At 34.8% G+C, this 27,789-nt stretch overlaps 1 protein-coding gene across 1 annotated transcript in view; it reads right to left on the bottom strand.

The window, feature by feature from the left end:
• COL3A1 (collagen type III alpha 1 chain) overlaps positions 1-24,426 on the bottom strand; it is a 40,497-nt gene extending 16,071 nt beyond the window's left edge. The window contains exons 1-27 of the mRNA XM_037162958.2: positions 24,206-24,426; positions 14,345-14,547; positions 14,032-14,082; positions 13,495-13,608; positions 12,141-12,221; positions 10,147-10,200; positions 9,414-9,467; positions 8,588-8,641; positions 7,796-7,849; positions 7,575-7,628; positions 6,911-6,964; positions 6,438-6,482; positions 6,250-6,303; positions 5,749-5,793; positions 5,152-5,205; positions 4,468-4,566; positions 3,884-3,928; positions 3,634-3,732; positions 3,383-3,436; positions 3,155-3,262; positions 2,880-2,933; positions 1,950-2,048; positions 1,510-1,563; positions 1,253-1,351; positions 866-919; positions 714-767; positions 352-405 (exon numbers count right to left, since the gene is read on the bottom strand). Of these exons, the coding sequence (XP_037018853.2) occupies positions 352-405; positions 714-767; positions 866-919; positions 1,253-1,351; positions 1,510-1,563; positions 1,950-2,048; positions 2,880-2,933; positions 3,155-3,262; positions 3,383-3,436; positions 3,634-3,732; positions 3,884-3,928; positions 4,468-4,566; positions 5,152-5,205; positions 5,749-5,793; positions 6,250-6,303; positions 6,438-6,482; positions 6,911-6,964; positions 7,575-7,628; positions 7,796-7,849; positions 8,588-8,641; positions 9,414-9,467; positions 10,147-10,200; positions 12,141-12,221; positions 13,495-13,608; positions 14,032-14,082; positions 14,345-14,547; positions 24,206-24,290 (1,929 nt within the window). The 5' untranslated portion in view covers positions 24,291-24,426. The remainder of the gene's footprint in view (positions 1-351; positions 406-713; positions 768-865; positions 920-1,252; positions 1,352-1,509; positions 1,564-1,949; positions 2,049-2,879; positions 2,934-3,154; positions 3,263-3,382; positions 3,437-3,633; positions 3,733-3,883; positions 3,929-4,467; positions 4,567-5,151; positions 5,206-5,748; positions 5,794-6,249; positions 6,304-6,437; positions 6,483-6,910; positions 6,965-7,574; positions 7,629-7,795; positions 7,850-8,587; positions 8,642-9,413; positions 9,468-10,146; positions 10,201-12,140; positions 12,222-13,494; positions 13,609-14,031; positions 14,083-14,344; positions 14,548-24,205) is intronic.
• Between the last annotated feature and the right edge of the window lie 3,363 nt (positions 24,427-27,789).

The raw sequence follows: 27,789 nt of genomic DNA, 5'->3' as shown, positions 1-27,789 counted from the left end.
GATAATTACATCTAACAAACCAGTGTCCATTTTCTTCTAATTTTTCTTTTTGCAAAATGAATTGATGATGATGGTAAGATGGATTTAGCTGTATATTTAAATTCCAGTGAAAATATGTGTAAACATATAGAATTATATAAACTTTACTTTTTAGTTATTCATTATGCCTGTCTATTCACATTGTCTATCATTTTATTTTGAGGTAGAACACAGAGCCAGAAATTTAAAGTTTAAGATGAATAGTAATCTATTAGTGTCACAACAAATTAACAAATACAGCTACCAAAGGGAAGTACTTAATTGTCTGGTAGAAGCAGATGCTCAATGACAATTTAAATGACACATCCTTACTTGTGGTCCTGGTGGACCAGGAGGTCCTGCATCTCCTTTGTCACCACTTGGCCCCTAGGTAGAAAAATGTAATGAGTTCCTCCATTATAAGATAGCTTTCATACTTAGTTTGCACAGTTTTCATTTCAGCAGGCCAATGGTTTAATTTAAAAATTAACATGTGAAAGAAGGGTAGAGTTTGGCCTGTGGAAGTGATGCAAGGGAAACACATACAACATAAACTATACCTAACGTCAGCATTTAGCTAGTTAACTAAATAAGCAAACATAATAATTATTTTGATGAATTAATATGATATAGTATCAGAGATTATGTAATTACTCCCATCCACCTCCATGTGCAATTTATGTAAGTTAACCTACAGGAGGTCCAGCGGATCCCGGAGGTCCACCTTCACCATTCTTTCCAGGAGGACCCTAAACAGAAAAGCAGTTAAGAAAGTAGAGAAAAGTCATAGGGTTGGAGAAAAGTGCCTGTATTTTAAGGTTGGAAAGAAGTTGATGAAAACTCATACCGGAACACCAGGACCTCCAGGGCTACCCCGTTCTCCATTTTTGCCAGGAGCACCCTAAAAACACAGCCAGTATTTACTAATTCTCAAAGGGATATACCTGCCTCTTACACACACACACACACACACACACACACACACACACACACACACACATACACACTCATAACCAAAAACTACTTTCTATAACTAGGTTTCCATGAATATTGCCACTTTTTCCCAAGAACTCTACCAAAAAATTTTTTAACTCCCTTCTCCCATAGTGTTTTGATTTTCACATGTTCTGTGCTTTGAAGCAGAGGTCAAATTTTGACCATTTCGGTACTCCCATTTGGAAAGTAAAAGGCCTTCTGTCAAATAGTTATTGAAGAATTAAAGGCAGAAACTCACATCATTTCCTTTAGGACCAGGGAAACCCATGACACCAGGCTGACCCCGGGGACCAGATGGGCCTGGAGGACCGGCACGACCAGATTCTCCTGGACTTCCCTAATGAGAAAAAAATTACATTAATAGAGGTTTGATAAAATATGATCAAAATATATAACATGCATATCAAGGCTATAAAATGTACATCAAGGGGAGGTCCAACCATGCATGCCATTATTCACTGGGCTTGTAAGATGAGATGTTAAGAGTGTACATACGGCAGGCCCTGGTTTTCCATCGCCGCCTGGTCCTCCTGGGCTTCCAGGCACACCCTAAATTGAAAGAGTCATTCAGGTATTTGGAAAAGAATTTTAAAAACATCCATCCATCCATGGGGGGTGGTCTGGGAAGGGAGTAAAAGGCAGAAAACTACTCGAAAAATAATTAAATAAAAAAATAAAAAAATACATCCATCTATAAAACTTTGAGATTTCCATTTACATATGAAGTCACGTATATGCACATTGTTTTTCTTCTAGTAAAGTACTTTAGTTAAGTGTTCTATTTTATGTTCTTGTAAAATCTATACTAGCTTCAGTTTTCTTAAAACTTTTTTGTTTTGTAGTGAGCCTATAAAAGTTGTAGTCTGATTAAGATGACTTTGAACCTTCTTAATGTGCTCGTTTTCCCCTTAATAAGTAGCAGTGTTTCTCTTTACCCTCATTCCTTGAGGTCCAGGGGCACCATCTCGGCCAGGCTCGCCAGCAGCTCCTCTGGGCCCTGCAGGGCCTGGACCACCACGCTCCCCAGCAGGACCCTACATAGTGAAAGGAATCAACAAATACGTAAAAGAGCCTTTGCTGACCTAAATATTAACAATATTTCTGTTTCAACTAGAGAACTCCATTTGGTTTTAAAAAGAGGTAGCCAGCCCTAGTTGGCTCAGTGGACTGAGTGCTGGCCTGTGAACTAAAAGATCGCCAGTTCAATTTCCAGTCAGTGCTCGCACCTGGATTGCAGGCCAGGTCCCCAGTGGGGGGGGGGGGCGTGTGAAAGGCCACTAGTTGATATATCTCTCACTCACCCATGTTTCTCACCCTCTTTTTCTCCCTCCCTTCCCATCTCTCTAAAAATAAATAAATAAAACCTTTAAAAATAAAGAGCAGATGTGTTGCTGACATGTTCAGTATAAAATCACTATTAACTATGAGTTGGATTGTTATATTTGAAATATTTTGAGACAACTTTGGTAAACATCATATATTAAAAAACAATATTTACTGGCTTAACAATATATTTCTATGAATATAAAAATATCTTTGATGGTATGAAATCATATTTGCATAGCAATATGCAAATATGCTACACAGAGTGCTCAAAGAACTTTTAGGCATGAGGCTGAGATAAATAGTTCCCAATTTACTGGTAAGTTAAAGGATTCTTATAGAAATTAAGTGACTTTAGTTACAAAGGTAGAAAGATGGCTTGTCAAGGGTTGAAATCATTGTTTTATACTGAAAATTAATTTTTTTGAAAACTCTATTATATTTCCCGGAGATACTTAGGTTTTAATTATGAAAAATTATATAGAAGAATATGACTATTTGTAGTACTAGTATTTATGAAAATAGAAACTCAAATTTTCTACCTTTTCTCCTGGAGGGCCATTTGGTCCAGCAGGTCCTCGAAATCCAGGTGGACCCTGGAAATTGTGAAAGGCAAATATTTCAGTCCAAAGCATTAAAACTTTTCATAATTCTTGAATGACAATAGAGATATTTTCATGTTATAAAATGCTGCAAAACAATATATGGGATTGGGTACTCATTGTAAGGAAAATCATAGTTGCTTCACCCTGAAGGTGAACTTCTATATGGGTGATAGTGATGTTGTTTGCCTTTTAGTTGCCCATGGAAAACATACCCTTTCTCCTGCAGCTCCCGGACTTCCATTTGTACCAGGTTCTCCAGGTGAACCATCTTTGCCATCTTCACCCTTAGTTCCTGGAGTACCTGGGGTACCAGCTTCACCCTGAGGAGGCATGCCAACAAGGAATGATGACTGAATTAGACTGCAAATTCTTACCTGTTTACTTTCTAATTATGTTTTATTTTTCTAAAAGATAGTCAAACCTTTTAGGGCAATACTTACACGTTCCCCACGTTGTCCTGGCTCTCCTTTGGCACCATTCTTACCGGGTTCACCCTAAATTAAATAAAATCTTGGTTTAAAAAACAGGGAGCATAGACTAACAAAATCACCACCAGTAGCATTCAATTATAAAATGAGAGTGAAATCAACATAAACTCAACTGAACAAGAGTAAAGAGCTTGTTGTTTATGTGTTTATTGTTAAAGTAAAGCCATACTTTTCAGGTGACAAAGGGAAAATAGGTAACTTACTGGAGAACCTCGCTGTCCAGGAATGCCGTTGGTACCAGCCGGTCCTGGAGGCCCCCGAGCTCCTGACAGTCCAGGAGCTCCAGGAATACCAGCTGGACCCTAAAACCAACACCAAAAGACAAGCCTTAGCCAAAAAAGAACTCTCTTTTCTGAATAGCTAGCTTAAGCATTGCAAATGTATTGTCATGCAAAATCAAGGAAGTCAAAACATGTGTGTGGTGAGATGAGGGTGAGGGGTGGGGCATCTTACCATTTCACCTTTACCACCAGGACTGCCATTACTCCCAGGAGGGCCCTAAAGAGGAAATGATGCATATTGATAATGCAAATGGTGCGTATGTATTAGAAGTTGTTTATATATTTGCAAAATAAATTTACTGATAGGTGTTATGTTTTATAGGAGATTCCTCCAATTATAGTGCAACAGATAAAATGTAGGCAAAAATGTTATAATTATCTGAATAAATAGAGATCATGTGAATTTTTTTGAATTATTAAATAAATAAATGGAAGAGGTTTAGTCTGGTTTCTTCTCTGATTTTTTTATTGGTGATTAGTTTGAGGCATATACTTTTAAGTGTCAAAGAACTATCTTTTAATTCTTTCTGTATCTTATAAATATTAAATTTGTAGATTCAAGAAGAGTGCAAACCTCAAAAACTACCATTTTCAGTACCAACCAAATCAGTATTTGTCACATTAAAGTCATTGCAGAGCACTAAGCAAGTTTTTTTTCAAAAAAGCAATTTCAATTAAGAGCAATATTAGAACATATGCTTTCATGATATGAGCGTAGCAACATTCTTCTTGTCAATAGCTATGTTTGCTACTCACGGGAGGACCTGGGGCACCAGCATGTCCCTGAGGTCCAGGTTCTCCTCGTTGTCCAGGGGAGCCATTTGTACCAGGAGATCCTGCAGGTCCAACTTCACCCTAAGGGATAAGCCCTAAATAGTCAATTACCTTTGCCATTCTAATTTCTTAGCCAAATTACTTTTCAGTCTTATTTAAGCCCATTTCTCACAGGCTGAAATAGAATGACTATACATGCTCTATCTAAGGAATGTCTATGTATACTCTGTGAGTCATTAATAATAAAGGCAGAGAAAAACAGTAACTGTGTGTGTGACTGTGTGGTCTGTGTGTTCCAGAAATGACTGGGCGAAGGGAAACAGCATCAGAAGAGATATCAGGAGAGCCCAGCGCCTGGTACAAGACACCTTGGAATCCAGAAAAAGGGCACAAACACAAAGCAACAAAAGGAGACTGGGATTTTAGTGGTGAGCACACAATAAAGTATACAAATGTCATATTATAAAGTTGAACATCTGAAATTTACATGTAATTAATCAATATTATTGCCAATAAGTTTAATTTAAGAAAAAGAATAGGACTCTAAAGATCTGTATAGATAGATATCCACTTGACTGGTAAAAAAAATTATCTTCAAGAAGCCACCCAATAATTTGGTTGTCTCCAATGTGTATTTTATATTCTTCTACAGAAATACATGCTTACCTTAGCACCAGGAGAACCGGGGAATCCGGCAGTTCCAGGGGGACCGGGTGGGCCCTAAAAACATTAAATATCGTTTCAAGACCTCTGAATCAAGTATACAAAAGCTAACACTACTAGTGAATAATAAACATACACAATATGGAAGATAATTATGCATGTGAAAATAGTATTTCTCACTTGTAAATGAATATTATATGGAGAATCCATGTGGTGATATAAAAAGGGAATAAAACCTAAAGTTAGAAAACTTGGATCTCGCCCCGATCTGGACCTCTGCCCCAAATCTTATGACCGTAGGCAGGTCACTTCACCCTGAGCTCTCGTTTATGAAGTGGGGTGAACACAGACGCTGCAAACACCACACAGATGTTAGCAATTGGCCAAGTATAGGAGTATCAGAAGTTTGCTTATGTGATTAGCATTTCTAATAAACTGATTCTAGATTTTTTACATATGGGTTTAGTGTCATTTTGAATCATCTATTTATGAACAATGCTGAGTTTGGGCTCTCTAATCCATATTATTCCAATATTCCATAATCCAGGGTAATCGCTCATTACCCTAAAGCAAATCAGAGTTAGATAAAAGGTTACTTACAGGTTGTCCATCACTTCCTCGAGCACCATCATTCCCTCGAGCCCCCTAAGAAGAGAATTTTGTCTTAGATATCTTCTAAATTCTGAGAGACTAGTGACAAGTAATACTTTGATTAAAATTAACTCAATTGAGATGCCAATTGAGTTAATTTTCCTTGAATATATTAAAACCTGCTTACTGATTACATATGTTTAAGAGTCAAACAGTTAAAACCCATACATAAAACAAAGATCTAACAGAAGTATTGCATTTTGTATTTTGCAAACTGTGAATTAATGTCTCTGTAACATATACAAAGTTCATACTTCAAAAATATCCTCAACAAGGACAATAACTATAAAGCATTTGTTTCCTTATAATTAGTACTAAAATTTTATGGAGGCAACTTTAAGTGTGATACTGAAGAAAAGCAGTTTTTCAGCAGATTGTCGCAGCCCGTAAAACTGGCTGAGACACTTTGTGACTCTGGGTTGTGACAGCTGTGCTGCAAGCAACACTCACTGCGGCTCCGGGAAGTCCTGGCCGTCCTCTCTCACCAGGAGCCCCTCGTGGACCCTACAGAACACAATTGAAAATATGGTTATACACTAAACTTGAGATGTTGAAGAACAGTTTCTGAGAGAGCAAAGCAACTTTGGAGTTCGACGGAGACTAAGAGTAAGACAGAATTAGGTAGGGAACATAATTACCATGGGTCCGGGAGCTCCATTTTCACCAGGAAGACCATTTTCACCCTAGAAACATAAAATGTGTTAGCACTGTGTGTAACAGGAAGAACATTTTTAGTTTTTTAAGCATGGCATGTTATGAAAAATATGGAACCTAAGAAAAAGAGGTACATTTTAACAATATTAAATCTTTGTAGCATTGTTTACTTACCAGAAATCTCAGTTTCTGTGTTTTAAAAACTTGTGCATTAAACGGAAGTAATTAATGAGGAACTCAGAGATGCTCATTCACTTTTAATATAAACAGTTCAAGTTATCAACTTTCACAGAAGCTTCAATAGAACATCTCAATTAGTCACTACTGTGTAGTTCTTGTAATGCAAAGTTCAGGTAAATTTCAGAAAAAGTTAAATCCTAAAATATAAACCTTAAATTTAGCTATAACATTTAAATAAATTTACTACTTATGACAATAGGATATTGTTGCAATTTACCTTTAATCCGGGAGCACCTGTTTCACCCTTTTCTCCATCTCGTCCATCAAAGCCCTATGAAATAATAAAAATAGTAAACATATTAAAAATCTACTAATACTACATGATGCTTGAAAACTTTACATTGAGTTTTTTGTTACTAGTTTTTCACAGAACAATATTTTCAACACTAACTTAAATAATGTAAAACTCCTTTAATTGCATTGAAGACATTTAACATTGATTTTAGAGTAAAAAACCCAACCTAATTAGAAATTATCATTTAGTCCAATTAAGATGTTGCCTTAACTGCAAATATCAGTTTCATAGATTTTTATTTATATTAAGTTGATAGATTTTTGGTTCAGTTGGTTGAATCTACCTAATATTTTTTATAGAATAAAACTGCTGAATTCTACCTGTAAATCATATTGAATGAGTCAATGATACACATAATTAATACATTCTTATATTTTTTCTGACAATCGTGATAAGAAAATTAAATTATTTTTCCTAAGTTTTTTATGCATTTAAAATCAGCTTACTTACTTTGTATAAAATAACTAGTTTGTTGTTTGAATCAATCATTTTTGCAACATACTCAATGATCAATAAAGAGTATTGGTTAGGCAAGTACATGTTGCCAAATGAAACAGCTTATAGTTAATTTAGAAACTCTACTTACTCTATGTCCTTTCATACCCGGGAAACCAGGCATACCAGCTGGACCTTTCATACCCTAAAATTAATGAATAAAAAAGATTTTAATGAAGTGTCAAAGAGAATCACAATCCAGTACTAAAATGCCTTCTATTTTAGAGTTTAGTACAATTTAATTATGTAATAATTTCCAAGCTAAGGCCATTGTGATTACTGCAACTAATTCAGTGGATGCTGAAGACTTACTGGAGGTCCAGGCAGTCCTCGTTCTCCAGTTCGCCCGGGTCTTCCCGATTCGCCCTATTCAGAGAAAGAAACAAAACATCGTGTTTGTATAAGTGAAAACACATTATAGCTAATTAACAAACTGATTAATTTGCACTATTCTCATCAAGATCTTGTGAAAATGAGCTAGGGTAAACATAACTGTGAGATTAGCTTTCTTAACAGAAGGAATAAGGAGCCTTTTCCCACCTTAGTGTAAACTTATGAATAGTGGAGGCATCTTTCATCACTGAATTAATATGACCCTCTCTCAATCTACTGAGAAGAATTTGCAGTTGAAACTTAAATGTGATGGTGATTGTGGGGGAGCGAGATGTAAGGGGGGACAAAGGATAATGGGAAAAATACAATAAAAATAAATTTAGGAAATTAAAATTAAGAAAATTAAATGGGAAAGAAAAGGAGCACAATGTTAAATAAAGGTATTTATAGGTTTTGAAATTCAAAAAGCACTGATTTTAATTTCTGCATTACAAGAGGCAAAGAGAAGAAAGTTTTATCTTCTCCCATTAAGTGGTATAGTCACTGGATGTTCTTGACGGAGTCAAGAAGTACTTTTGTGGATTCTGTTAGTTTGGAACTTAAATGGTGTATGTAGTTATGCAAATACTATATATGAGCTAAAATGCCATTAAGGTATTAACAACTTTTGAGTAAGGGTTTTCTCTCTGAAACTGTGGCGTATGGTATATGCTGTTTAGAATATTCTAAGTTGAATCTTACTGAATCCCCATTCAATCCTTAAAAACTTACATCTTTTCCAGCAGGACCAACTGGACCCATAGCACCAGCAGGTCCAGGAGGGCCCTGAAAACAAGGAAATAAAAACTAAATTAATCTGCAGATTTTCCTGTTATGGTCAATCTGTTATTACACATTATATGTATTACTGGAAGCAGCCTCCTTTTAGAAAATATTTCTCAGTATTTCTCATCAAGAAAATAACACATTGAGTTAGTATGTACTTATATTATATCATGTTTTTACTGTTTGCTAAAATTTTTAAATGGAAATTAAAAACATCATGCATCTATGTTTTCTATTATATGTGTGTATTTATAAACTTAGATGCACTTCTACATTTTTGAGATATTGAATTTTTAATTATAGAAGTATTTTCTAATATTTTTGAAATATTAAAAGAACTTTTATTTGCTTATTTACACAGCATGTTTTCTTGGAGAAGCCTATTAAATTATGTTCATTACTACTAAATGAAGTTTTAAAAATTATATATCAGAAGATTAGATAAAAAAGTGAACTGAGTGGCTATAGGAAAATTAAATCTATATTAAGAGACAGAGGATTTGTAGCCACACTAGTAAGTGGACTATTTTGATAGTTAATTAGCTAAAGATTTCCTAGAGTAAATAGTGTCTTCAAGATATTTAAACCATTAAAAGAATACAAAAGACCTGTGAAACACATTCAACTATCATTAAAATACCATTTATTATTATAAATTGAAAGCATAAACTTAATCTATACCTTGTAGAACCTATAGTTATATTTTAAAAAATGAAGGTGGTTTCTATAGAGAATTTTCAATTTATTAAATATAGATATAATTGTTACTTACTGCAGGACCTGCTTGTCCAGGTTCACCAGGGGGACCTTGGTATCCTGGAGAACCCTAGTGGATAAAATAATATGTAAATATTTTTAAGGTAACTTAACCTTCATATAATTCATTTACTTTTTTTAAATTTTATTTATTTATTTAGTTGTTGTTCAGGTATAGTTTTCTGTCTTTTACTCCCATCCCAGCTCATCCCCCCAGTGCTCCCCACCTCCCCCCCATTTCCACCTTCCTTAGTTGTTGTCCATGTGTCCTTTATACTAGTTCCTGTAAGTCCTTCCCCTTTTTCCCCTGAAATTCCCTCCCCTCTCCTCTCTGGTCACTAATTCATTTACATTTTAAAGACAGTATGAAATCAGTATATTTAGATGTAGTAAGCAAAGTTTATTCCAGTTTATAATGATTAAAATCAAAATTTTTCAGATCAGAATAAAGTTAATTTCATTTCATCCACTTTATTCCATTGAAACTGAATTGTTTCAAAGTTAGTCATGTTACCTGCAAATGAAACATGTGATTTAATTTTATCAAAGTTTTAATTTCTAATAGTTGTTGGTGGAAAGGAATTACGTATGAAATTCCAACATCTTTGCAGGAATGAGTTTCCTGGTTGTGACTTCTGTACTCGGTTGGGATTGCGCATGATGAAATGGCTAAATCATGGCAGGCTTTGTATTAGCTTGATTCATACAATATGTGTGAAGAAGAAAACACCACTGATGGCTATACTTACAGGGGAGCCAGGATGACCAGATGCACCAGGGGGGCCAGGAGGGCCTGGGGGGCCCTGGAATGCAAATTTGAAGAACAAATACAAAGTAAATGCATCTGAAATACTCTTTATTGGAGCATTGAAGAGAGGTCTTTGTTTAGGAAAGATACTAATACCTTTAAAAATGTGAACAATCTACCTTATGATGTAGTAACTCTTCATGGCTATTTTATTATAGTCATTTTATTATATTCTATTATACTTATTTACAATAAAGGTATTACCAAAATGTCACTCTAAATGAAATTCCCACACAATCAACAAAAATTATTCACAAATATTATAAAATGTTGGCCTGAACCCCCCAAATGGGCATTGAAAACCTGAAAAAACACATGCAAAATGTTATGAAAATCCTTTCAATGTTAGGATACTGGTAGAAGTGGAGAAGCATTTTTTCTCTTTGGCCTGGTAATCCAACACATTGTGGAAAAATAGTTATCTGCGTACTACACAACCTAGTTTCTAAAAATAATGGTGTAAATCAACCCCCAAATTCTTAATTACGTAATTAAGTTATGTAGACATAAAGATTTAGATGGGCATATGAGAATCATCAACATGATGAATTGCAATTATAATCAATTGACATTTTTCAGAACCATAAACTAGGAAACAGGTTCAGTGTCTTCGCCTACTTTTTAAACACTGTTAATAAATTTATAAAACCAAGTTGTAGTTAAATTTTCTCTTGTAACTACTTTTATGGAATGTTAATTAGTGGCTTTTTAGGGGGGGTTGGTAAAGATTTTATTTATTTATTTTTAGAGAGAGGGAAAGGGAAGAAGAAAGAGAGAGAGAAACATTGGTGTGGGGTTGCCTCTCGTGTACCCGCTACCTGGGACCTGGCCTGCAACTCAGGCATATGCCCTGACTAGGAATTGAACTGATGACCCTTTGGTTCACAGGCCAGCACTCAATCCACTAAGCCAAATCAAACATGGTGGCTTTTTGGGTTTTTTAAAGTAAAAACTGTGTATCTGATTTAATAAGATCCATAATACGAATATAGCTGAGTAAGACCAGATGCTAACAGAGTTAATATAATTCTTCTTCTGGCTTTGAAAGATACCCCCCCAAAAAATCACAGCCCCTAAAACTTTAGAGACTGGTACAATTCTTTGCAGTTTACTTTATGTGAATTTTATTGTCTATCTTTAACTGCTCATTTGGATATATTAGTTAAAATTTGTCCTTTCTTATTTTAGAAGTCACAAATATGGGGTCCAGTGATCAGAGCAACAATCCTCCATAATCCCTGGGAAGACTACATCATGTTTTGTTTATACTTAGGTACCTTTTCCTGGAATTGAAATGATAACCTTTCCTGGCGCTGTTCCTCCTGAGAGGCTGTCTACAACAGGGTCATTTATATGGGACGCCATGCATCACATCCCTGTGTCCAGATTTCATTGATTTTTGCTGTTTTCTTCTAAAAACCCTTTGGGTACAATGGGAAGAGCTATTATTATGGTAGATGAACTTAAAGATTTGATGAACTCTGGAAGTAATTGTATTTGATTCCAGTATTTAAAGTGAGACAGACTATGTGTTATTGGTCATTCATCACTAGTTAATGAAAAGCCATTGAAAGAAGATTCTTAAAAAGTTAGGTGAGAAAGAGAAAAAGAGGAAGTAAAAACAAGAGTTGGTTAAAATTAAGAGCATATGGGTGTGGGATCATAAGCATGAAGGCAGGGGGCCTCACGAGTGTGGGTGGTTGTACAAGGAAGAAACGAGTGAGCGAACGGGGTGAAATGAGAGGTGGGAGGGGTAGAAGACAATTGGGATAGAAGGGTCATGATAACCCTACCACTTTCTTCTCCAGACTTAATAGAGTACAAACTGTTTTCTACAATTGTGTTATATGCTATATCACTAGAACAACCATTTGAGATTTAACCAAGTGGAAGAGTAAATAATGCTCTAAAATGTTGAGAAATGCTTGTACATACAGCTGGCCCGGGAAAGCCTGCGATTCCTGCTCCTCCTACTCCAGACTTGACATCGTAGGATTCGAACTGGGGAGAATAGTTCTGTAGCAAAAAGACCAAACAGACACAATCATTTTGATATGTAAATCATGTTTTTTTTACACAAGCATTTAGAAGTGAACGCAACACCTACTATTCAGTGAGAACTTTCTGCATGGCAGAGGATGTGATATGTATTATTAATTATCTTGCTTATCCTGTTTCTCTGTAGCTTTAGATATTCTACAGAAATAGTTGCTTTGTATTCCACAAACCATTTAACTTACTACATGCAATATTAATCTCAAATAATTGGTTTCTATATGCTCTTATGCAAAATATTATTTCTAAGCTATATCCACAGCATTAGAAACATAAGATCATAGACTGTTTGAGGCTGAAAGAGGTTTCAGAGTAGGTATAATCTGACCTCATTTTGAGCAGAAAAATAGAGTCATATTATATTCCTGACAGTTAATAACTAAAATTTATATTCCCTGGCTTATGGTTAGTGTGCCAAACATATTCACCCCAAAACAAACATCTACGTAGAATATAAGCAGATGAATAAGAGAAAGGCTCATGTGTTTATTGGATTCCCTTGGAGAGATTGTCCTATTTTGAGTTTTAGGTTTAACAATGGGTTCTGTTGATATCAGGATAAGAATAAGTTAGATGATATCCTTTGCTTCCTATTGAGTTGATATTTGAAATTTTTTAAAAACATAGTAATTTCTTTGTGTGTTTTTAAATTTCTCCTTACTCTAGCACAATGGACATTTTGTTTCATTTATTTGTTTGGTTATTTGTTTTACATGAAGAGTTAGTTCATTGCCATGCTTTTCAAGAAGGGCAGGTTGAGCTGTGAAGGCTTGAAAAGAGTCAATGCACAGTGCGAAAAATCCCATTGATTTGAAGTCAATAAGGAGTGTTCACAGCTCTTCAACTGCTTTTTGCTCAAAGTTTAAGATGCTTTACTGTTGGGATTATAAGGGAAATAGGCACAGTTCCAGCAGTTCCTAACTTCTCTAGGTTAATTCTTTCAGAAGTTGATGGTTCATTTTTCAAACATGGTGCATATGTTATATGACTGCTAAGAAGTTGGGAAGTTTTGTGAGGATATTGTAGCAATAACATTGGCATTATAAGAGTAAATATTTACAAGATGCTTAGAACAGTGCCCAATGCTTAAAAACACTAAATAAGAATTTGTTAAATATATGAAATCAGAAAATAGAGATAAGAAACTCACAAAAACGAGATGTAAAGAGGCTAAAGAAAAGGAAATAAGTGGGTATTTTAACATAAGAAAAATTTTTGTCCAGGAATTTATTACCTGACCAACGTTAGGGCACGATTCACAGATTCCAGGGGGGCCAGGAGAACCAGGGGAACCTGGGTGTCCTGGAATACCAGGATCACCATTTCTGCCAGGAATACCAGGAGGACCCTAAAAATATTATAGAGAAAAATTAATGAAACAGTGAAAAGTCCTAGTGTCTCAGAATCATTATCAGACTGTAGCTTCTCTGCTTTGTAATATGAGGAATCAATATAAGTAATGCATTTTCTTGGGAATATATACCTTTTAAACCAAATCATATGAAAACTTTCACTGTCATTTATGTCATTGTTATTGACCTTTATTTTAATTTTCAAACTGATAATGGAGATGAAGACATGTAGAGTTTGGGAAACTTGAATCTTTATGGGTGCAATCATGGCTTATTAGTTTATTTTGCATCATTATTTAAATATGTTCTGCCAAAGGAAATGTATACATAATGAAAGTTCAAATATAAAACAGCTATCAGGGAAAAAAAGCAAACCACTTAAGAAACTAATTTCATTCCACTGAAAAATGTTTACTTACTGGATCTCCTTTGGGGCCTTGAAGTATATGACCATTAGGAGGGCGAGTAGGCTAATGGATGGAAAAAATACAGATTAAAAAGACATAGAGACAGCTTTTCCATGCAGTGTGTTCCAATTTGCACATTTATTTTTTTTATCCTAAATTGCATCCAATCTCTAGTTTTAAAACAGAACATACACCTTTTATTTGTCGTATAATAGGATTTTTTGACAAACATTACTTTCACTTCTTTTTAGACCTTTACAATACAGGAACCAGTCATATATATAAATATAAATATTGAGAGTCTCTATATTTTCTGTACACTCACAGCTGTTGGAGGCTGAGGGCAAACTGCACAACATTCTCCAAATGGGATCTCTGGGTTGGGACAGTCTAGTTCCTGGTCGTCACATATTATGTCATCGCAGAGAACAGATCCTGAGTCACAGACGCATATTTGGCATGGCTCTGGCTTCCAGACATCTCTGTCCGCATAAGCCTGACCGAGATGGGAACATCCTCCGTCAATAACTGGAAAATAAGCAAGATGGTATTGTATTTTCTCATGTTTGACTGAAATTTGATTTTCATAATGCTGTCATGACTGTTTCCAATAGGCAAAGTGAAGATAATTTGAAACACATAATATATTCTTTTCATTGAACTAATGTGTATCTTCTTATGAATATGCTTATGCAAAACAAATCCACGAATTAAATGACCAAGAATATCATATTCTTCCTACATAATTTGTTAAGTAGTAAGAGACTGTTTGAAATACCAAATCTGTTTATTAACATCACATTGGCACACCTTAGTAAATTTTTCTTAAGGCAGAAAGTATTTTAATTTCATTCATAGTTAAGAATTTAACAACAATGCAAATCATACTAACAAACATTTATTTATTAATTGTGCAATTGAGCCTTTTGACTCAATTGTTATTCTTTGCTTTAACAGTAGATGGGAGCATTAAACTATAAGATAATTTTGTTACTATCTCTTTGGAGTTTCTGGACTTTATTAATCTAGTTGAGAAATTCAGAAGAAAACTCAGCTGCTCTTGGCAACATAACACTCTTCCAGGATCCTGGGAAAGTGTTAACAAAGCTCATTGTATATACTGAGTATTGCTGTCAGGTCTTTTGGGCTTTTAGGTCAACATGATATAACATAACATACTGGATATCCCGTATGGATGCAAAAAGATTTCCAAATTACAAAAAGGAGGTGTCTTTTAAAAGCTAATATTGGTAAGAAATAAGTAAAAATAACAGGAAAAATATGAATCACGACCATGTATTTGAAGCTTAAAATGGTCAAAAATTTGCTTCAACCATAATTTTAGATGGTTTCAGCAGCTATTATCAATGAATCAGCTTAGGGGTTGCCAAAACAGAACCTGGTCTCAATTCTTAAAGCATTAGTTGCGGTTGTGGTTCAGTACAACTTTAGTTCTTGAGGATTACTATGATAGCTTGCCAGCATTGAGTAAATAAGTAAGAAGTTCCTTAATATCTGCAAAAATTTTTGCCAACAACGAAGGATGTACTTACTGCTGAGCATCTGTATTTTTGTAAAAAGTGAACTTTCATTTTATTTTTTCAGAGCCAAGATCTTAAAATGTCTGCTGAAAGAGGCCTCCCTGGAGGAGGCAAGTAGTTAACAACCACACTCTGCTGCCTTGTCCCAAGAGGCCTTTGAGTGGGTCCTGAGATTTTTATATCTGAATATTACATACAGTCACATATGCACATATCACCTTTTTAAGTTCCTGTGTCCCCTCCATATCTGAACTAACCAATTTAAGTTTATGCTAAAATACTTTGGATTTACAGGTGTAGCTAGTTTGTTAAAAGTTCACAGAAAAGAATATTTTCAAAACCTGTGGACTCTGCAGCCTCCTAAAATTGCCTCCACTCCTGTTTCCATTTATGAGTGCAGATTCAGCTTTAATGATCTTGTGCAATACCCTTGATGGATTCAAGAAGTTTAAAAATTCTTTCTTTGTGTTACAATTATCCAATGTGGTCTACAGCTAATATAAGAAAGCGTGATTGCTTTATTGCAATTTTGACTAGAAAAAGTTATTCTAGTTTCTCTTTTGTGTTTGAAACAGATATATGGGAATATTAGAAAGAAATATTGCCTAAGCTTTTAAAGGATCGTTCCCCTTTACTCAGTGAGCATAAAAGCTGAATTCTAAATACTTACCTAATGCAAATGAAGTGGGCCTATTTAAATAGTGTTAAGAAAGATAGGCTTAAGAGAGGTACAAACACAAGTTTTCATATTATTATGAACAGTAATAAGAGGGTCTAAGCACTAAACCCACTTTTCTCTAAACATAGCCGACATTTTAAGAACTAAGTTCACTGTATTTCCAGAAAAGAGCTAAGGGTTTTAATGAGATGGAAGCCTTTTAAAAAAAATTGCATGAAATACTTTCTTTGATCTTTGCATTTGCTTTTTTTTCTTAAAATGAATCATTTAAAAATTTTCTCTAAATTAACTTTATGAAATGTTCCAATAGATTAGTTTTGCTCAATCTTCTTCCCCATTAATAATGTGGGTTTCACGCTTTCCTTCCCCTCGAGAAGACCTACTAGAACACAGAATGTTGACTATTGGCAATAATACTGTATTTATACTTAAAATCTGCCAAGAGACTAGATCTTAAGTGTTTTCACAATACATTCAAACAAAAGTGACTACGTGGTGATGGATGCATTCTATAAGTTGATTGTGATAATCATTTCACAACGTATATGTATATCAAATCATCACATTGTACTCTTTACATATATACAACTTTATGTCAGTAATACTTCAGTAAAGCTGGGGAAAATAATACTGATTTAGACTAATAATTCTTTCAGCTGTTTGTCTCTGGATCAGGAATATAACACAGGACTTCTTATAAAAATTGGTCATTGAATGCCAATGACATTAAAGATAAATGAGGATAATAGTTTACAGTTGGATCAAGTAGCTCATATTTTAAATATCTTTTCTTCTTGTGTTCTTAAAGTGCCTTAAAATTGACATAATTTTTCTATTTCATACTTATCCTCCCGTGTTTATGCCCCACTGAAGTACAACTAGACACATCACTAGAAAGTGTCTTCCATTTGCTCTGAAAACTACTAAACAAATGAACACCATGATCAACTTATTAAAATTGTCAACAAATTTATTAGAACTGGTTTAAACCCAATGTTATATAAACAAAAACTGTTATTTAACCTCTTGCTTCCAAATTTTATTAGAAAACATGTACATGATGTTTTTTTTAAAACACAGAGGTCTCAATATAAAAGTTAAGTTATTTTAAAGTATATATATTTTAAAAAGTGATGCTGGTCTAAGTAATAAAAGAAAGCTGGAGTGCTTTAAAATTAATAATTAATGCAGTTTTACATATTGCCATAAGTTATTTCACAGACATTTGAAAGAAATTTGGCTTTCCTGAAGAGTTAGTTCCTGCAGAAACTTGTGGCTGAAAGTCAGACTTTTCTCTATTGCATTACCTCAGTTACTTTTTTTAAAGAATGGCGAGTTTTTTGCAGTTTCCTCTAATTTCTTGTTCTGTTCATGACAAAATATGGTTGGCAATATGTCCTCCCGGAAGCTAAAACTCTCACACAGATGTCTCCTGGCCCTCAGTTTTAGTCTTGTAGCTTAGCAATTACATGGGGAAACCATAGCAGTTAAGGGGAAAAAATGTTTTGTTTTTAAGAGGAATAAAATGATCCAGGGAGACACTTGCATGTAGAAATGGTGAATAGAAAATTGAATCTATAAAGAATAGTCGTCTCATAGCATTCCCTTCTTTTCTGAGACATCTAAACTCAGAGCTACTTTGATTTAAAAAAATTAACTACTTTTTCAAAAATGTTAAGTAAACAATCAAATAATCCCATCTTCACTGCTGGACAAGCAATAGTTTTTCCAGTTACTTTCCTTATTGTAACTGCTTAAGCTAATTCTACTTGTTCCAAATTGTAATTAATTTTTAACTCCACCTCTCATGTTACTTGGTGTCTCTGGTTCCTGTTACCAAATACAGCCCTAAAATTTATTCATGGTCACATGAGCAGTTCATTAGTCTAAATCATCTTCTTACTGGGATTTAAATGACAAAACAAAATGAAGCTAATATATGACATAATTCACTCGTACCTTCTTTTATTTCTTAGCTCTCTGTTTTGGAACTTTGGAGAAAAATAAAACCAAGTAACATAATCTAATATTTTTAGATATACTTAAAGCTTTCCTTTTTGTTTTCATTCTTCAAATGTTAATTTATGCTGATCTTATTGTTGTGACTGAAAAAAATGTAAATTGTTTGTCAAAATTCCATTTTTCTGGTAAAATAATATTTCCTAAAAGCACACGGATTGTTAATTTAGTTTGATTGACAAGTTTAATATTTCGTCTTCTCTTTTTACTGATAGATATGGTATGTCAGTTATCATAACATGTTTTTCTGTTACTTTAGAAGGTTGAACATTCTGTAAGTAAATATGTGGCATTCACATCATTTCCAACTGAAATGTTTGGCTTTTAACTGACACTAATGTTTGGAGAACATATATTTTATTAGACATGTTTCTGCTGCTTATATTTTTGTTGGACTATTTTTAAATATGTGAGTTAACAAAAAGGGCTTTGAAGGAAAAATTTATAGAGCTGTATAAATGAATAATTTTAATCTTAAAATGTTTGCATGAACAAGGTAGATTCTGCTTATTCTTGTTCCCACCAAAAAAACTTAGGAAACTTTATGAATCATCATTCCTAGATATTTTCTCATTTTATTTTTTAAATATATGATTTTTATATCTCCAATTAGAAATTTCCTTTTAGGTGACTAATATTTTGTCCTGCAAAAAATAAGAATAATTAGAGAATTAAAATGCAAAGCATCATATATCTAACAATCAGCAATGGTATTGCAATGTAATTAGATTAGTGATAAACTGTACAATTCTTTATAAAATATATACTCCTTTTTTATCATAGTTTGCAAATATCTTTAAATGTTATATTTGATAACCAAATCTTATATCTTACCTTTATTATCACTAATCACTAAGTGCTTTAATTTCTTCCTTACAGTAATTTTATTTTCCAGTGTTAGTAAAACATGTTAGACAGAGCTTATATAGAATCTATGTTGTAGCCAGTATTCTGAGAGTCTTGCCTATCTGTTTACCTACTCTTCCCAAAGGCCCTAAGATAAAATGCTATTGTAATCCTCATTTTACAGATGAAGAATCTGAGACACAGAGACATTAAGTAATTTTCCCAGCATTATACAGTTAGGGGTAGAGCTGGGCTTTGAATCCAGGAAAGCTGTCTCTAACTTTGATACTCTCAGCTACCAAGTTCCATTCCCTCTCTGCAGGTTCCAGGGCAGGAGAGGCTTAACCGCGCCAACTTCAAAGCTCTGTCCCTTTATCATTTCTAAACCCTGCAAGCTTAAATCAGAGTCTAAAAAGGGTAGTTTTTTTTTTTTTTTTTTAACAAAGGGATACCAGTTTTCTGCAGAATATCTTTCCTATCTAGTCTCAAACCAAAAAAAGCTTACATTTGGAGTCAAATTCTGTTGTTTATTTTCTCCTGACCTTATGAAAAAGAATTATATCTCCAAGGCCACCCTAATCACATCCAGACCACCACCAAGATTAACATGTGACTGGATAACCCAGCATATATGTTACTATATACAGAAAAGTAGGATTCCAACAGCAACAACAAACTGATAGTAATACTTCTGTATCCAATGCCAAAAATATTATTAGAATGTCATGCTAAGCCTTTAATTCTCAGAAAATTATTAATAATTCATATTAATAGACTTCTAACCTCCTCATATGCTTCCCTTCTGAATTGGACATTATGAACTGAAGACGTAGCTCCAAAGAGAATTTTTCTCATTCTCATTAACTTGAGAAACCCAATCTGTTTGCCATTCTCCACACCAAATACTACAGAAAACAAAGTCTCTGAAAAATAAATGCTATTTTACTGAAGCAGCTATTTCTCAATGTGAGTTTTAAAAAAGCAATTTGAATTTTTAAGTTTCTGGATCTTTTATCTTTGATTTTTACATCTCTTGAGCATTTTAATTTTGCCCTCTTGCTTGAACTTTTCCTTTTGTTCATTAAGATTACATTTTAAATGGCAGTTCTTGACCTCAGTTATGGAAAGTACAAGGGATTTGTTAGTTAATCTGAAAGGAATCCACTTCTGCTGTGTTTTCATTAAGCACAGACAGACATTCTAGTGGTTAATGTAACTCCCCAAACTGCAGTTAACAAATGATTTGTGTAAGAATAGCTATCTCATTTTTTCCGTTGTCATCTTGACATGAAACAGGCAAAGTTTTCCTTTTCAAAACTCTGGATTTTTTTAACACTATACCTCTCCCTCTGCCCCCCACATTTTGAATTTGGAAAACCGTGGGACTGAACTATTTCCAGGGAAAACTGTTTTACAAGAAACAGTCCACTGAGACCGTTCCAGAAAGTTACTGTAGACCTGAAAACTTTACAAATGTGCTTCATGTCCAGTAAAGGCAATAACATCTTTCATGTTTAAACTATAACTCTTAAGCAATCCACTCTAATCACTTCAAGACTATGATATCTTTTGATGTTGCAGAATGAAAGAACTGGGCTATAAAAGCTCTGGAACTCTGCACCAAAGAGGACTCATCATGCACAAGGAAAACCACCGGGTTTCAATAGATGGCACTCTTCTCTCTGCGTGACAATTCCAGGTCTAGCATGCAGCTCTGCTGTGGAACAGGGGCTATTCTGGGGAGCTAGCTGAAGTCTCAGCTTTACTGGGAAAAAGAGCTAATGGTTCTAGATTTTTAAAAATAAGCCTGTAGATGAGATATTGATCCCAGAATCTTCACTAGTTAAAAGGCACATAATAATCACACTCATCTTTCCCAGAATTTTTCCAGTGGATGTGCTGGCTCTTGCAATACTGAGAAGTTTAATTCCAGAATTTAATCAGAATCTCTATTTACCTCCAGGTCTTTAGATCATCTGATACTGAATACTTTGGAGGTGATAAGGAAAGGCAAGTTGTCATAAATGAAAAACACGATATTTTGTATTAATACTTTATTTTCTTAGAATTTATATTACAGAACTGAATATTTACTGGTTAAGTTATAAGCAAGTCTGTTGTTTAAAAAATAGATTTGTCAATCCAAAGTGGAGTGCTTAACAACAACAAAAAATCTACCTTTTTTTGTTACCTTTAGAAATGCATTAGCTTACATATTTTCTAGGAACGGTGCTTGATCTGTTACAAGGTCTCTTTTTCTTAGTACAGGTTAAAAAGTTCTATTCTCTAAGAATCTTCTAACCTGTAGTAAGAAACTGATGCTCTGACTCCATTTACGGGTTTGTAATTCTAAAACAATTGAGGGCCCACAGTCCATTTTCACAGTGGGATTATAAGAATATCAAAATATAAGCTCAAAAGTTAGAACATTTTAAATTAAAATATAGTTTATCTCCCTGCTCTAATGTGGAATTTTGAAAACAGCCATGATATTAAACTCATTTCCCAATAGTTTTTAAATATTGTTACTATTGTGTGTAAGTATATGTATTTGTCAATATGTTATCAGTAATACATTTATATTCTTGGGAAAGTAGTGTTTAGTATTTAAAATGTATACATGTAATATTTTAAAATCTCATTATAAAATAAGAAATCCAGCTGTGTGTAACATTTATGTTGTCATTGGTTATGCAAATCTGCCTGTCAGCCACTAGGTGGTGACTCTTTGTGCTTAAAATTTGGCGTGTTTATAAAGGACAGGAAATATAAAACAGACCACATTTCTCCATTGGTGGGATGAAATACACGAGTTAAATAGAACTTTCACAAATTTGTAAAAATATTACAATTCTTTGTGAGGACATGTTTTATGCTCCAGGAAATTCATGTCAGTAGACTAGAAGTCAGTGTCCATCAGGGTGGTGCCATTTCTTTCTGAGATTCTCAGGGCATACTGGGGAACCCACACCCCAGAACTAGGTATGAGTGTTCCTTGTATGCTGTGTATTCAGCTACCTCCTGTAACCTCCCCAAAGCTAGTCCACCAGCAGAATTTTCTTGTAAAACCTATAAGGAATATCAGATGCCCTATCTTAAAATACCTAAGCTTTTTGCATGGCAAACAAAAACAATAAGCTGAACAAAATTCCTTTAAACTTCTTTTGAACTTAAAAGCATACAAATGTGTCAGCAAAATTTTATAGTTGTTATTTTCTGCAGCTAAAGAGAAGAGGGAAAATCATGCGATGTAAACATAATGTAGGTATCAAACATTTTTTCCTCCCTAAGTTTGGATTTAGAAGAACAGCCATAGTGCTTATAAAAATTGTAACTACTAGGCAATTACAAACATTTTGTCTAGTCTTTGAACTTAACACCAAAGGTTTGCACACTTTTCAATAAATGGGAACTCTATGATTTTTTTTTTTTGCAGAAATCAGAAAAACTTAAGAGCATGAAAAAGATAAAAGTCTTTATTGAGATGGCAGTGTGGTAATGGTCACTGGGTAATCTAGCCAAGCACTGGGAGTTGTAGCATCTTCTGGGAGAGAAAGAATGGGGAAGAAAAGAGTAATAAGAGAAGATGGTGGATTGGGGATTCTAGAAAAGGAGGAGGAGGCCAGAGGAGAGGAGGAAAGAGATGGAGGGGTAGGGAGGACACGTGATGATGGGGGCGGGGCGGTGGTGGCAGGGGAAGAGAAAAGAGAGGAGGAGAGGTGAGGAGAGACGGGCTTGCCTAGGAAGTGGGTGGGGTGATGAGTGAAACAATTAAAAGAGGAAGTGCAAAGGAGCCAGAAGGGGTGGAGAGATAAGAAGGAGGGGAAGAAGGGAGGAGAGGAAAAAGGGGGGTGAGAGGATGAAAGGAGCAAGAAATAATGGGTGTTTCTTTTCTTTTGTGACCATAGACTGACTATAACTGAAGACATGGCATTGGGTGTTCCCCCTATCTACATATATGACCTGTGAAGACATAAAAAATATTTGATACTTTTTTTAGAAACAAAGGAAACCATTTTCAGATACCATGTTTGCAAAAACTATAGGTTTAAATGTACCCATTTTTGATTATGTGCAAATAGAAATTGATGTGTGATGCCCTCCTCTCTCCAGCACCTTCAGATATGACATTTAAGTATTTATTTCTATTTAAGTTTATATTCCAATATGCTCAGTATTTTCATGACTAAGGGAAACATGAATTAAAAGGACTATTCAAAATAATCAAATAATGAGACAAATGTGGTTTTGGGGAAATTGAAACATAAAAATCATTGTACTTATTAGAAAATACAACAAATTAATCTTTTTGAAGTCAAACAGTACTAATGTCTTTACCTTGTTTGCAGAAGTCAAACATTTCTGTGGCAGATACGATGTGAAATATTCTCTTTATTAATGTGAATGTAGGTAAAAATGTAGAACTTACATAAAACACTAGATCTTTAACAAAAACTATTAGAAAATAGGTATTAATCAACCATGTAAGTGCTTGAAAAAGAATAAAGATAGGAACCATGAAAGATTTTGAGCAGTTTGAACTCATTTAAAGGTTTGCGATATTATTATCTTGTTGCCATTTTACAGAAATCTATTCAGTAATTCTAATAATGTGTAGTATTTTCTTTTAGACCATTCTTAATGCATGCTATTTTTAAATGCATTATCTTAGTGGAAAAACAATGCTCAATATTCTGTCCTTACAAAGAGCCCAGCATACAAAGGAAAACATAAACGTATTGCAGGAGACCAATAACTTCCAGACTGCCTAGGGAAGCATTCCAAGACATTAACAATACAAGAGGGGAACTTTTCAAGGCCATTTTAAGAGTTTCCAGTGCCATTAACATGAAAACGCATTAGTACAAAAACATCTTTATCTTAAACAACCAGCGAACTTTTAAATACAAAAATGACAATATACTGTCTGAGCAAATGTAATAAAAAAGTACTATCATGGTCAGTCCTATGCTTCACAATTGGGAACTTAGAGAAGAAATTATCATTTAGGAGACTAATTTCTCCTTGATAACTTTTTTGCAAGCAGAAGTAAAGAAAAAAGCCCATAAAGTTTTTTTTTTTCCAATCAGTATCTACTCACCTTCCGGGAGCTGTTGTGCCAAAATAACAGTGGAATGAAGCAGAGTGAGAAGTAACCAGGTCCCCTTTTGCACAAAGCTCATCATGTCTAAATATCAGACATGAGACTCTTTGTGCAAAAAGGAGAAAAGAAAAGCAGTTCAAAGTAGCACCATCAGTTGTTCCCTGCCCTTCAGCACCGGGCCCGTCATAAAAGTCAGCCACTGAGATTCCTTTGCTTTGGCCTTAAATAGGAAAAAGTTTGGCTTCCCTCACTTTCCAGCCCCTTTCTGAAATATGAGAGCAGCACCCATCCCCTTAGCAGAAAGAGAAATGATTAATATGTCTTTTTCCCTTATAGAAGACACAACCCACAAAGAAAAATAGCACATCTGGAGCTTGTGTGTATCTGTTTACATATACGTTCCTTACATATATGTTTATGTAACTTAAGAATATATATCAAAATGCTGCTCCTTGCATTTTAGTAAAAATAATTAAATGTATGTATTTTTTTATTTTCCCTTGTGACATTACCTGCATAACTTTGGGAAAATGCTTGGTGCCCTTTGCTTTCATATAGCTAATTTGCAAATCTTACCTTCTTAGGAGTTCTTTTATATATGTGTGTGTGAATATATATATGTGGATTTTGCCAGATTCCTCTCTAACTCGGTGTAAAGAGGAAAATGTAAACGATTAACTGAAAGAAAAGCCTGTTGTTCCTTTTACTCACCCACCTACCCTGGGGACTGGAAGTTTAATTTCAGGCAAATGTCAAAAGATAAGTATCTGAGCTATGTTTGAATGGCATTTTAAGAGTCAAAGACTTATCTATTGCAGTTTCTATTTCTCACACATTTCTTTAGCCAGCCAAAGGGTGATTTCTTGTGAGAGAGCAAATTTTTATGCTGCTTATGAAAGCCAGAACAGAATTTTCTAGAGAAAAAGTTAGCTTTTTCATGTCTTGATTTTTTTTAAGAAATAGGAAAAGAAAGAGCTTATCAGATTAAATATCAAGAGTACCAGAAGAAGTTGTCATTTCATCTGAATTCATATAAAGATAAGTATTTCCAAATTTAGAGTTTCATATGTACGAAGTTCGGGTCACATTAGCACAGATTTTCAATGTATTTCTGGATCTAAGGAGTAATTCTGGAACATATTTGAAAAAGGGGCGTATGCCATTTGTAGTCCTTTAGTACATCTTTGCAAGAAAGTTATGCTGTCCAAAATATCAAAAATATTTCTAGTAATCAATATATTTCTAATAAGCAAGATATTTCTTGACACCCTAGTCTTCAGTTCATAATTCCTTCCTTCATCTCCATATTCTGCACAGGGTTTTCCATTCCAGTCAAGGTCACCTTCATTAATTTTTTCCCATGTTGACTTTAACCAGGCTGACATCCATGCACATATGTGTACCTAAAATGCTCCTTGCATCACACCAATATGCTGAAGTCACTTCTTTAAGACCCAGCTCAAAGCTTTTTCCCTTTAATCTTATTTTCATCTTTCTCTTTCTCCCAATTCATGTTACTTAATCTTTCCTCAGTTCACATGTTTATGTATCGTCCCAGGTAAGCATCTATTCTACAGGCACGGACAGTGGAGCAGTGGCTTCTCTACAGACCCAGTTACAAAAAGCACAAAGATGTCCCAATGTAGATGATATCATTTGATGACAGAAAAAGAGAATTGCTTGGACCAATCATTCTGCATCTGCTGGTTTTAGATTGGAGAGTCACTACTTGAGGGGGGAAGCGTAACTATTGAGTGGTCATGAAAAGAGGCTTTTCTTCTGGATCAGACTGAAGATATTGAGGAAAAGGACTGTTACATCTTCCTATCTTCCAATCATCTTCATTTTATACTTTAAAATTTTCCTTGTGTTCAAGACAATTTGGAAACATGATTTATTTTTCTCCTGGTGTGTTTGGCACTTGCATAAAAATTCATGTATGTACATTTATTAGCTTATTGTTTTTGATAGCCAATAAAGTTGAAATTTATTGAATTTCTTTATTAGAATTATTTTCTGCTGTGAAAAATAGATATTTTAAAAATAATGCTTTTTATGCTTTATTTCAGGCATTGTGTGTATAATTTCTATTCTATTTTTGTTTTTAGCTATTCAAATAAAAGTTTTATACTTACTTATAAGAAAAATTCATGACTGATGCCTTCATTTAAGCAATGTTAGATGATATTTTGCATGTAACAGTGTTTTGTGTCTTAAGGCATACATGGGAGATCCAGAAATAAGAACTCTCACCCTCCAGATTTTCTGATTGAACACTCTTCAATGCCTCAAGCATATCTGGAGGTCCTGCACCAGGACCCTTTGTGTCCTGCATCCCAGGTCCTCGTCTTCTTCCTCATGTCAATGTGTTTTCGAATACGGTGTCGAGATGGGTGTGGATCTGAGCTGACACGGTGGTGAGTCTAGACACATTTCTTTCTATACATCCCTAGCTTCACTGATATTAACCAGCTGACACAAACATTTCATTTTGCTCTCTGGATTACATTTCGAGTTTTAACACAATTCTAAACACCTGCACCAGCTAAAGCTCTGATTAATCAGGCTCTCTTCTAACAAAGAAAGTGACTAGAGAGATGAGGCAAAGCAAGGGTGTGGTGAATTATCAACCAAAAATTCAAATCTTTTCCAGTTCAGTAAAAAACAGAGCTTGGGAGAGATGCATAAAGCGCAGCTGTGATGAACTCACTGGGCCAGTGAATGTCAGCAGTGCTCTCTACAATAGCAATAGAAAATCAATCACCTCCACCATGGAAAACACATGGAAGAAAATTCCCTCCCTTTCTCCCTCCCTCTCTCTCTCATTGTACTGCTTTATGTGTGGTTTTCTTTCATTAGCCAAGGAGAGGCATTATTATTATATGCTTTTAAATAACCACAAGCCCCTTTAAAATGCATTTATGTTAAGATACACTTTAAAATAAACTAAATCCAGAGCAGAACAGCGACCTAAACTAGGATAACTTACAAAACAATTGTAGAATAGAATGCAAATTTTTTTTCACTATTTCTAGAGAGGTGGATCAATTCACTTAGTTTACATGGGTAAAATCACATTTGGAGAATTGTGTTTCCTTTAAAGAATTTGAACAAATGCCAATATGTGTGTTAGTAGAGCCAGAAATATTGTTGTAAGATGTCGTGCAGCAGTTGAAGGACTTAGGCATATCAGACCATAGATACCCAAGATGGAGAAAATGACATTGATAGTGGGATGTGGTAGGCAAATGTTTGAGTGATTACTTCTTCAAGACCTTTCTTTAACTTCCTCTTAGTTCCCAAGTGTTGGCAACCACTCTGTCTGGTTTCAGAAGTTGTAACTATCCTTTATGGGTAGGGCTGAGTGAGCGACCTCTGAAATGCGAGCCACTAAGAAGACAAAGCTTGTCCCCTGCCCCCAAGGCTTGGTCAGTTAGTCTGTGACTGGTACAACCCCTCAGAGGAGGGGCAACCTAAGCCAGACACTATCACTTGGGAGTCCATCATGGAAGGACTCGGGGGGCTGCAACAAAGAGGGAGTGATGGACCCCTGCCCCCTTCCCCCCTGCTATTCTGGCATA

Source organism: Artibeus jamaicensis, unplaced genomic scaffold, assembly GCF_021234435.1.
Source record: "Artibeus jamaicensis isolate MK-2021 breed Jamaican fruit bat unplaced genomic scaffold, CSHL_Jam_final contig_391, whole genome shotgun sequence".
NCBI lineage: Eukaryota > Metazoa > Chordata > Mammalia > Chiroptera > Phyllostomidae > Artibeus > Artibeus jamaicensis.
The sequence above is the reverse complement of the archived record's forward strand: the minus strand, read 5'-3'. Positions and strand labels throughout refer to the sequence as shown.